The sequence below is a fragment of the Prionailurus bengalensis genome, chromosome B2, assembly GCF_016509475.1.
Source record: "Prionailurus bengalensis isolate Pbe53 chromosome B2, Fcat_Pben_1.1_paternal_pri, whole genome shotgun sequence".
NCBI lineage: Eukaryota > Metazoa > Chordata > Mammalia > Carnivora > Felidae > Prionailurus > Prionailurus bengalensis.
Genome location: NC_057349.1, coordinates 119,131,677 through 119,143,156, shown reverse-complemented (window position 1 = coordinate 119,143,156; position 11,480 = coordinate 119,131,677). Strand labels below are relative to the sequence as shown.

Below are 11,480 nucleotides of genomic sequence, written 5' to 3'. Positions count from 1 at the left end.
AAGACCTCACACAGTTGTTATGAAGCTGAAGAGACACAGCGTTTGTGAGAGGGCTTTGTAAATTTAAAATTTCCACCTCAATGAAAGGTGACACAGCCACACAAGGCATCCATTCCAGGCACTCAGGCAAAGCTCTAAGTAGCATTCTTGTTAAATTGACCAGACAAAAACGGCATTGTACGTTCCACTGTCAAATTAAACAATGCATTAGTTCACTTTTACTTCAAATCTGATGATGTCGAGAGTTTAAATTGAGTGTTCTTTTCTTCTTCGGATATGGTGTAAACTCTGACTTAGAAGGTAAGACACCTTCTGAGAAAGCCTTATCCATGTATTAAGACTTTAACATAGGATTCCCATAGGTATAGTTACTTGAAAATCCACACAGAGGAAAACATCTTGGAAACTCTTTGGATAGCTTGAACTACTTAGTTTTCAGCATTCTAGAATGTACTGGCTACCAGTTACCGTTTAATTTGAAAACTTGCTTGTCAATATCACGGTTGCACAGTCCACATTGCAAAATGAAACGAAAGAAAAATGTTAATTCAAATGTATGTAGAATGTAAAATGTCTGTTGCATTATGTGGAGCCAAAGAATACCATCTTGGTTTCTGAAAAATAAAAAGTCTAAAGAAAACATCATAGACACAGGCAATAATAAATTTTTAGTTCTTTCTTTAATATTTACACACCGTATTCTTACTTGAGGATTAGTGGTAGCTTACGTGCTTTTCATCGAAGAAAGGAGGACTATTTGGACCTCCCTTCCACGTGAAAAAAACTGGAACAAAAATTATAAAATGGAAATGAAGGAAGCAGATGCCATCATGTGACTAAAACAAGTGAAGTACAGAATTCTTTTTTATGTATCCCGAAAACTATGATTGAGAGAGAAATAGATTGTGATAATTCTTCCATACAGGAGATATGTAAGGGCATAAGACAGAAAAGTTTCCTTTGTGAAGTGTCTCTGTCAATTCTGAGCATCTAATCTAAAAAATGAAGAAGTAGGATTTGATTCTGTCTGAGCTCTCACAGAGTTGTAACGCTCTAGAATCCTTGCAAAATTGAATGGTGTTATAAACTCAGACTGTGCTGGGTTTTGAAAATTAAAGCTGAGTTGGGCTTAGTCTTAAGGGCAAGGAAGAACCATTGAAGAACTAACAGAAATTGGTAAATTTAAAATCTTAATATGTTATGTAAAAGTACTTGCATAAACATGGTGTCCTTGGGCTGAAAAAGAACCTTGAACAGGTGGGAAATTTGGGCTCAGAGAGGCCTGGTACCTTCCTTCAGCTCACATGGCAGGCAAGAGGCAGGTATGGAGCTCATACCTCCAGCTTCTGGCCAGCCCTCTGAGCCCTATCTAATGTTTTTATTTTTTAAGTTTATTTATTTATTTTGAGAGAGAGAGAGCACAAGCAGGGGAAGGGCAGAGAGACAGAGGGAGGGAGGGAGGGAGGGAGGGAGAGAGAGGGAGAGAGAGAGAGAGAGAGAGAGAGAGAGAGAGAGAGAGAATCCCAAGCAGGCTCCACACTGTCAACATGGAGCATGATGCGGGGCTTGAACTCACAAACTGTGAGACCATGACCTGCGCCCAAACCAAGAGTTGGTGGCTTAACCAACTGAGCACCCCAGGAGTCCCTATCTAATGGTTTTTGAAATGTACTCCAGAGAGCGGTGCCTGGCTGGCTCAGTCCGAAGAGCATTTGACTCGTGGTCTCAAGTTCTTGAGTTTGAGCCCCATGTTGGGTATAGAGATTACTCAAATAAATAAATAATTAAAAACAAACACTGTATTCCAGGGAGCTCTGAAGTTGTGAGAAGGAGCTCAGGCTTGTTGGTAGGAGGTGGAACACATTTCAAAGGGTGAATTGATGGGGCCTTAGTTTGCCCCACTTCCCCAAACCTTGGCAGAATCTCTTGGGACACATTCACTTATCTATTTTACACTTGTCCTTTCAAAATACGTACCCTTCCCCTTACTCCCATTCTTTGAAACAAGTTATCTAGTCTCAATGCTCTGTTCCTCCTAAACCTATTGATTTGGTTTCCCCAAATGGCACATTTGAAAGAACGGTTACCTCCCTTCTTTTACATTGCCTCTCATCACCTAAAGTATCACCAAGGAGACCCTTCCCATTTAAGCTGATAAAACAAGGGCTGTAAAGACTCAGGGTTGCTAAACTGTAATAAATTGGAGTTGCTAATACGTCAGGAAAAGTGTCAGAGACCCATCTCCATCCATAGTAGCATCCATATTCTCCAGCACCATCTCAGATTAATGCAAGCAGAGTAGAGGCAGCACAGGATTTTCATTAAACTAATAAAACAAGTGAGACAAGTAGTAAACTGAAGAAAATGTCATTTTTTAAAAAAATTCCTTTCCTTTCTCACCCTAACCCTCAACTCCATCTACAAGCAAGTAAATGGACAGGGAAACATCAACACAGACCGCACGGAACAAGACTACATTCTTGACAAACACCTTTGCGTTAGAAAATATCCCAAGAAAGACAGAGAACTAATTATCAGGAGGAAAGAGCAGGGAGGAAATGAATGTAATTTAGATAGTAAACATTCGCACTTCTTTCCCACCTCTGAACTCCCAGTGAGTACGCCCTCTCTTTAACCTTCATCTTTAAGCAAATATAAGGCAATGTAAACCAAGCCAGAGTCCCTGAAGTTTTGGGGATGATATTTATGACTATTTTTCAAAAAGCCATCCGGCACATCATTCTTCTGGTGGAATTCATTTACCTGATTGAATTTGAGGCATGCTAGAAACGCCCGAAGCCCACTCCCCACCCACCATGGTAAAAAAACTGGTTCACTGTCCAGATGCCCTTATACGGCCAGACTTCCCATTAATCTGACAGCTCAGTGTATGCATTGCGTATGGGTCTTGGCACTGAGCCACATTCCTCCAGTATGTTTCCCTGGGAGCTCTGATTTCCGCTTTGAGGGCTGGCACAGACTCCCACTTGCTCTTATAAGAAAATGTCTATGGCCGAAAGTTGAAAATGTGCAAGATTCCTTCTTTAAGTACACAAACACTCCAAAGTCTGGCCACTTTCCTGTAGTCCTGCCAGCTTTTCTCTATGTCTGATACCTGATCAAGTAACCTTTTTTTAGGGGGGAAAAAACAACAAAAAACATAAGAGAAGGAATGTAATACATCCACAGCTGAACATCTTACAAGACTTAACCAAACGACCTGTACAAATGATGCCTGAGTAGACACACACGTACCTTATATAGCTCTGTAAACAGGACTCAGTGGCCAGCTTAGTGAATGCCTCATTTTACCAAAAAGAAAAAAAAAAAAGAAAAAAAACAAAAAAACAAAAAAACACCTCTCTGAAAAGCATTGCTAGATAAACACTTGCTTACAAGACAAAATTGGTGCATTTTAACCATTTTGCATATAAATTCAAAGACCTTTTTCTCCCAATTCTAACCTGCTGTCAATCAAAAAGGTTGGGGATAAGGGGATAAGTCAGAGTTGGACAAAGTTATAAGAAGACACTATTTCCACTTTACCGCCCAGGTGCACACAAACATTTGCTGAGTCATTTATAATAGTGTAAGAATTCAGATCCCATGGCATAAGTTAAGGACAGTGTCAGCCTTTCCCTTTGAATTTCCTGGCACTTGATGGCCCCCATAACACAATGTAAACATACTTTTGAGTCTGTGAATGTCTTGGGTGTCTTCTCTTTCTCTGTGTGTGTGTGTTTCTGTGTGTGTGTGTGTGTGTGTGTGTGTGTGTGTGTGTGTCTCTCTCTCTCTGTCACTTTCTTTATAATCTTTTATGTTCAACTCTTCAGAGGAATTGTGATCATAAAGCCTCAACCTAACCTTATAGTGCACAGCATTATTCTTCTAGTCTGAGACTCCAAGCTCTATATACTTCAGTATACTTCTTTTCTCCTAGCCAATATTAAAACCATCCATTTGAAAAAAAAAAAAAAACCATCCATTTGGAGCTAACTATGGACTTCTTGAGACTTTGAGGGACCACGTGAATTTTATAGTAAAACCAAATTCTTTTTATAATACGTCTTGGTATTTTTAACAACCCAGCAGAATAGTAAGTACGTTTGTGGAAAAGAAAAGAAAATCAAGAAAGAGGGGGGTGCACAGGAGCACCGATTCCCTAAGAACTTTGATCCAATTAATCATGGAATCCTGTGACATAAAACATCCTCATTATCATCATTTTAATAAGGTCAACTTGGAAATACGGCTCTTACTTGTGACTTCCCTAAGATTTGTGAATGGCAGTTCCAAGAATATAAACCAGGTCACCCAACTATAACCCAGCCCAGCAATTTATCCCTTTCATGAATGAGAGTCTCCACTCTGCTGTACATGAAGCTATTGGTGGTGGCTCTCAGACTCTCCAGAGCATTCAAAAATTCCCAACCATTCTCCCATCTACCTCACCCTGCAAGCCACAAGACGGAGCCCACATCCCACCTCAGGTGAGGCTCCAACTTCACATCCCTACCCTTCCCCATCTACCACACCTTTCCAACCATTAGTGGTAGCCATAATTCGAGGTTTAGGTCTTGAAAGATTTCACTGTGGCTTCCCACATATTTTGGACTTTTAAAACCATCCATGAGGGAAGAGAAAGTTGGGGGCTAAGTTGCCTTTAATACACATGTGGCTATTAACATAACTTGGAATGTTCTGTCTTTAAATAGGAACTTTTAGGCCTCTTCTCCTCTCTTTGAGGAATGCTTGGAAAGAACATTAAATAACAATGTTGAAAATTCTTCCTGAGCTTCAGAGGCACCCCCCCCCCACTTGCTGGCCACTCACACTGTTGACATGCAACTACGCTGTACAACATGTGGATTGCTTAGAGAGGTAATTGTGCACAGATGATGTGGTCTATGCTGAAGATGGAGTGATTATTTTCTTCTTGGCTCTTTTTCAATAGAAAGAATCGAAACATAAAAAAAAAATGCAGCCAGTTTAAACAGGCTGTTTTCAAATTATAAATCTATAGTGTTGTTTCTGAACACTCGTCTCTGCATCAAAACCAGGTTATGTTGATCTTAAACCTATACAGTGAAACATCCGCAAATGAAATGAATTTACTCATTGGTAACACTAGGGTCAAATGAGGTGGCATCACAATAGAAAAAAAATGGCCCGATCTGGAATCTGTCTCTTTACAGACAATGGTAACTGGAGTTATTAAAAAAAAAAAAAAGGGTGGGGAGAAGTTAATCAATAGATTCTAAATGAAAGTATGGTTAATTAAGTCCTTAGTGAAACTAACTAGCGATATTAAGAAACAGAAATGTGCTTAGACTTTATTGGCTGTTTTTGGCATCTGCACACAAGCAAAGAGGACAAAACCTGTTGTTTCCTTCACAGGATCTCACTCCACTAGGCTGCAGGTTCCTTGGGCAGTAAGAAGTCACAATCACTATTCACAGATGTATGGAGAGTCACTAAAATATATTATACATAGACACTCTAAGTTTACAACCAGATATTAATGGGGTACACTGTTCTTGTTATATTATCAGATTTTTTTACTGCAACAAACCAAATCCGATCCACATTCAAAGATTATAGATTTTAGTATTAAAAAAAAAGCACTCATTTCTCAAAGACCCAAACTGTGTTTAAAACACCCCAACTAAACCCCAAGCTTCTTGCTGTCTCTCCTGGATGGTTCCCCTCTCTTCCCAACACCCAGAGCCTCTACCTCCTCAACACATAATCATTTGCTCTGACATGACAACAGACCCACTTTTCTGGAAATACTGATGCCCATTCATCTCTTTCCCTCCCTATACCGCCAACAATAAAACTGTTACGTATATTAAGAGAAAACAAAGCAAGAGTGCTGGAAATCTCTCTCCCCCAGAAAACTGCATCCATACCCTGACCCCTAGCTTTGTTCTCTTTCTCGTAGGGCAATAGGCATCCAAACCATTATCTCAAGTGACAAATGATTAAATTCCTACATCTCCAATATGGAACTTGGAGTTTACAGGTAAGCTTCTTGGGGATTCCAGCTGGTTAAAAGCAATCAACTCCTCCTCTGCTCTCTGAAGAGTTTTCAAAGACAGACAGCCTCTAAAATTAAAATCATTACAAAAATAATCAGGAAAGAAACCCTTTCGAATTTTTTAGGAATCCCTGCTGTTAGCCTCTTGGGCTGCCTACCTCCTAAAAAGCATGTATGTCAGTGGGTAGAGCGGGCACAGTTGTTAGGAACAGAAGAGAGTAGTATAAAAAATAACGGTAATTGCTGATGTGTTTTTCAATGCTATAAATCAGGAGTGGTGCGAAGAAGCAAGGGGAAAAAAAAATCCTATTTGGTGCTGGAAATACTGAGGCTTTTTTTTTTTTCTTTCTTTCTGGTGAGCTAGAGTGTGCCAGCTTTTTCAGACGGGAGGAATGCTGAGTGTCAAGGGGTCAGGATCAATCCGGTGTGAGTTGATGAGGCAGGAAGGTGGGGAGGAATGCGAGGAATGTCCCTGTTTGTGTAGGACTCCATTCAGCTCATTGGCGAGCCGGGGCCGCCCGGAGCGTATAAAAGCCGCGGGCCGCCCGCCTCAGCCTCACACAACAACTCTTCCCACTGAGAGGAGGCAGCCAGTGCAACTCCAACCCCGGCGACCGACCGCCTCCCTCCGACGGCAGCCGCCCCGGCCGACAGCTCCCAGACCTCAGCCCGGTGCGCCCAGACACCCACCTCCAGCCCGAGCCCGCGATCCAGCGCCGGGACCGCCGCGCCCACCCCGCCGCCGCCGCACTCCGCCCGCCGTCCGCCCCGCCCGCAGCGCCAGACCATGTCCGCCGCCGGCCTGGGCCCGGTCCGCTGCGCCTTCGTGCTCCTGTTCGCCCTCTGCGGCCGGGTAAGCCGAGAGCCCCGCGGCGGCCGCCGCCGGGGGGAGGGCGTGCGGAGCAGGGCGGGGCAGGGCCCGGGGCGCCGAGCGGCGTGCGCCCGCTGACCGCCCCCTCCTCCCCGCAGCCCGCCGCCGGCCAGGACTGCGGCGGCCCGTGCCAGTGTGCGGCCGCGCCGGCGCCGCGCTGCCCCGCCGGCGTCAGCCTCGTGCTGGACGGCTGCGGCTGCTGCCGCGTGTGCGCCAAGCAGCTGGGCGAGCTGTGCACGGAGCGCGACCCCTGCGACCCACACAAGGGCCTCTTCTGCGACTTCGGCTCCCCGGCCAACCGCAAGATCGGCGTGTGCACCGGTAAGCGCCGCGGCCCGGGCCCCTCGCCCCGCGCCGCCTCCGGCGGTGTCCCGGCCGCCCCTCCCCACCCCGGAGCCCTGCTCCCCGCGCACCCCCGACTCGCCTCCCGCCACCGATGCCTGACCCCTGTTCCCTTCCTCTCCCTCAGCCAAAGATGGTGCCCCCTGCGTCTTCGGAGGGACCGTGTACCGGAGCGGCGAGTCCTTCCAGAGCAGCTGCAAATACCAGTGCACTTGCCTGGACGGGGCGGTGGGCTGCGTGCCCCTGTGCAGCATGGACGTCCGCCTGCCCAGCCCTGACTGCCCCTTCCCGCGGAGGGTCAAGCTGCCGGGGAAATGCTGCGAGGAGTGGGTGTGCGACGAGCCCAAGGACCACACCGTGGTTGGCCCTGCCCTCGCCGGTGAGTTGGATCTTTCTCTAAGTCAGTGTTGTGATCCTCCCCCCAGGGGCTGACTCCTAACTCTGCCAGGGGAAGGGGGAAATGTCTTATCCTGGCGTCTTACCTTGTGTTTGTGTGCTCTGCTCTCACAGCTTACCGACTGGAAGACACATTTGGCCCAGACCCAACTATGATCCGGGCCAACTGCCTGGTCCAGACCACAGAGTGGAGCGCCTGTTCCAAGACCTGTGGGATGGGCATCTCCACCCGGGTTACCAATGACAACGCCTTCTGCAGGCTGGAGAAGCAGAGCCGCCTGTGCATGGTCAGGCCTTGCGAAGCCGACCTGGAAGAGAACATTAAGGTACATTTTCTGCTCCTATGAACGAACTTGCATGGAATGATAATGGTTAGGACTAAAGTTGGGTCTCCCCATCCTTGTTATTATAGACCTTTTATCTCCAAAAATATCTAACCGTTGAGCTGTTTTGCTGGAATGGGCTGTTGTGTAATAGAAACCACCAGCTTTCCACTATGAAATTCTCCACACGGTTAGTTAATTCAAGACATCCCGAGAGAGGCCATGTCTATTTTTGGAAAACTGGCAAGTGAGAGTCCAACTTCCTTTCCTCAAAATATAAACAAAAGTCAGACAACATAAGGCTAAAACACACAGAGCTTGAAGAAAGCCACTCCCCTTAGAGAATCATTGATTTTTTTTTTTCTGCTGCTTTGTCTTCCTTAGAAGGGCAAAAAGTGCATCCGTACCCCCAAAATCTCCAAGCCTGTCAAGTTTGAGCTTTCTGGCTGTACCAGCGTGAAGACTTACCGGGCTAAGTTCTGTGGAGTGTGCACAGATGGCCGGTGCTGCACCCCACACAGAACCACGACTCTGCCTGTGGAGTTCAAGTGCCCCGACGGGGAGCTCATGAAGAAGAGTATGATGTTCATCAAGACCTGTGCCTGCCATTACAACTGTCCTGGAGACAACGACATCTTTGAGTCCCTGTACTACAGGAAGATGTATGGAGACATGGCCTAAAGCCAGAGAGTGTGAGAGACATTAACTCATTAGGCTATAACTTGAACTGATTCACATCTCATTTTTGTGTAAACATGATTTCAGTAGTACAAGTTATTTAAATCTGTTTTCTAACTGGGGGAGAGAAACAGTCCCACCGAATTCAAAATATTGTGCCATGTGACATTCAAACAAAAGAGTCTTATCAACCCAGACACTGGTTTGAAGAAAGTTAAGACTTGACCGGGGTGGGGGGACTACATTAGCACAGAGCACCAGAATGTAGACTAAGGTGTGGCTTGAGGAGCAGTGGGGGGTGGGGGGGGGCACCTGTAGAAATGATTGTCACCTTAAAGTGGTAGGGGCCTGCTCTTTGGAGTGTGATTGAGAAGGAAAATTTTAGCATGCTCACTGACCTGCCTACTGTAGCTCCAGCAACGGCTAGGATGTGTGTCCTCCAGCCTTCATGAGGCTGGGTCAAGTTCTTCTTTAAGTCAGAACAGCAGATTCAGCTCTGACATTCTGATTTGAATGACACTGTTCAGGAATCAGAATCCTGTCTATTAGACTGGACAGCTTGTGGCAAGCTAATTTGCCTGTAACAAGCCAGATTTTTTTTTTTTATTGACACTGTAAATATTGTGTGTGTGTGTGTGTGTGTATATATATATATATATAAATATATATATATTTGTACAGTTATCTAAGTTAATTTAAAGTTGTTTGTGCCTTTTTGTTTATGTTTTTATGCTTTGACATTTCAAATGTTAGCCTCAATTCTGAACACCATAGGTAGGATGGAAAGCTTATCTGATAATTCAAAGCATGAAATGGATATTCAAATGGAAATTCTGGTCAGAGTGATACTCCATCAAAACAGATTGTTTACTGAATATGAGGCAGTGATGTCCTTAGAAGTCTAATTTGTCAGTTGAAAATGTGGTAGCCTTGTTTTAATGAACAAGTGGCCTTTATTAAAAAAAAAATGAGTGGCTCTGTATAGATGATCAGTTTTTCCACCTGGAAGCATTTGTTTCTACTTTGACTATGACTGTTTTTTGGACAGTTTATTTGTTGAGAATGTGACCAAAAGTTACATGTTTGCACCTTTCTAGTTGAAAATAAAGTATATATTTTTTCTATAAAAAGTGTGTCCATTCACTTACTCTTCTAAACGTTTCTGAGTTTTCTTGAGTTTCTGTGGGAAGCTTTTGTTTTAAAATAATTCATCTATAATTTTCTAAGGCTCTTTTATTATACTGATAAGTTGGTTAATCAATTCAATAGAATTTTACATAAACCTATTTCACACTGAATCAAGTGTCACAAACTTACAGTCATACACAGTATATATTTATACACACACACACACATACACACACGCATAGGCATTTTTTTTGTTGTTGTTACATTCACAGTACCTTATAAACATTTAAATTCAATTCTCTCTAGGGGCACCTGGGTGGCTCAGTTTGTTGAGCATCCAACTTTGACTCAGGTCATGACCTCACAGTTCATGAGTTTGAGACCTGCATGCAGCATCAGGCTGGGCTCGGCTCCCTGCTGTCAGAGCAAGCCTGCTTTGGATCATCTGCCCCCTCCCCGGCTTGCGCGTGTGCACTCTCTTGCTCTCTCTCAAAAATAAATAATAACACTGAAAAATTAAATTCTCTCTAGGTAACTTTAGTCTCCAACAACCCCTGTTGATTACACTTGGTCTTGTCTACATTTAATACCTCTCTGACCATTGTAGGCATTTAATTTCCAACCCTTCATATCACAAACTATAGTCTATACCTTACACATAGAAAATGTTTTAACTATTTTTTGAGTTTGTATGCTCTACCGTATCTGTTTTTGAACTTCAAAAATTTTACTGTTAAATTTGAAAAGTATAAAATCTGCATCCTGATGGAACCATTAATAAGTTGCATTTTTGTATAATTCAGTTTTCAGTTGCCATGATAACCAATCACAAATAGATGATGGCATAAGTAGAAAAGGAGGATAATTTCTACTAACATTAATAGAAATTTGTCTTCAATTAAAAGCAACTCTTCTATTGTCCCAAGCTTTTGACTATTAGATTTCAAGATCAATAGCTTACCAAGAGGTTGGTAAGTGACAAAAGGAAATTGTTCAAGAAGCCTGGAAATGATACTAGGCCTATGTGGGCCCGTACCAAAAAGTGAACTGAAGTATGTGGCCAACAAAAATATTCCAAAGACAGCTTAAAGCATAATATTCCCCAGAATCTGTAGAGCTGTGGATTCTAGGGGGGAACAAAATAGTTGTAGACAAACTAACCCCTCACAGGGTAATTAGCAATGTTGTAGTGTCAGTGTCATTCCAAGAGACAAAAATACATTCGAAAATAAAGACTGGTTCTACAAAGAGTGCAATGCCACAAACCAAAGGGAAAACTTCCCATGGTCAAAATGTGCAAAGTCAAAACATTGAACTTTTAGGATGCACCTATATACATATATTGCCACATTGTCAGCAGCTGTACCTCACTTCCCCAAATAAACCCACATGTACATACACATACAGGGTACACTGTCTCGTTCACATGTTTTTTCCGTCAATTTACTCCTAGATGCAAAGATGAAGGGCCATGGTAAGTGACCCAGAGTGTTTTAAAAGGAATTTGAGAATTCTGGGAAAATAGAAGTAGTAACGGAAGCATAGATTTTAGATAGTTCCATTTTCCACATAAAAACTGAGTAACTGCACTGCAAAATCAAAATCCCAGGAACAATATTTATAACAAAATTAGGTGGCAAGGCATCCCTTCAGTCCCAAATGTTAGGGGGAGAAAATCATTAACCACCACAAGACGTGCCCT

At 43.5% G+C, this 11,480-nt stretch overlaps 1 protein-coding gene across 1 annotated transcript; it reads left to right on the top strand.

Moving 5' to 3' along the window:
- The first annotated feature begins 6,595 nt into the window (after positions 1-6,595).
- CCN2 (cellular communication network factor 2) lies at positions 6,596-9,780 on the top strand. The gene is made up of 5 exons (XM_043592387.1): positions 6,596-6,893; positions 7,010-7,232; positions 7,381-7,632; positions 7,764-7,975; positions 8,357-9,780. The coding sequence occupies exons 1-5, from the start codon at positions 6,828-6,830 to the stop codon at positions 8,651-8,653; spliced, it is 1,050 nt and encodes a 349-aa protein (XP_043448322.1). The 5' UTR covers positions 6,596-6,827; the 3' UTR covers positions 8,654-9,780.
- The last annotated feature ends 1,700 nt before the right edge of the window (positions 9,781-11,480 follow it).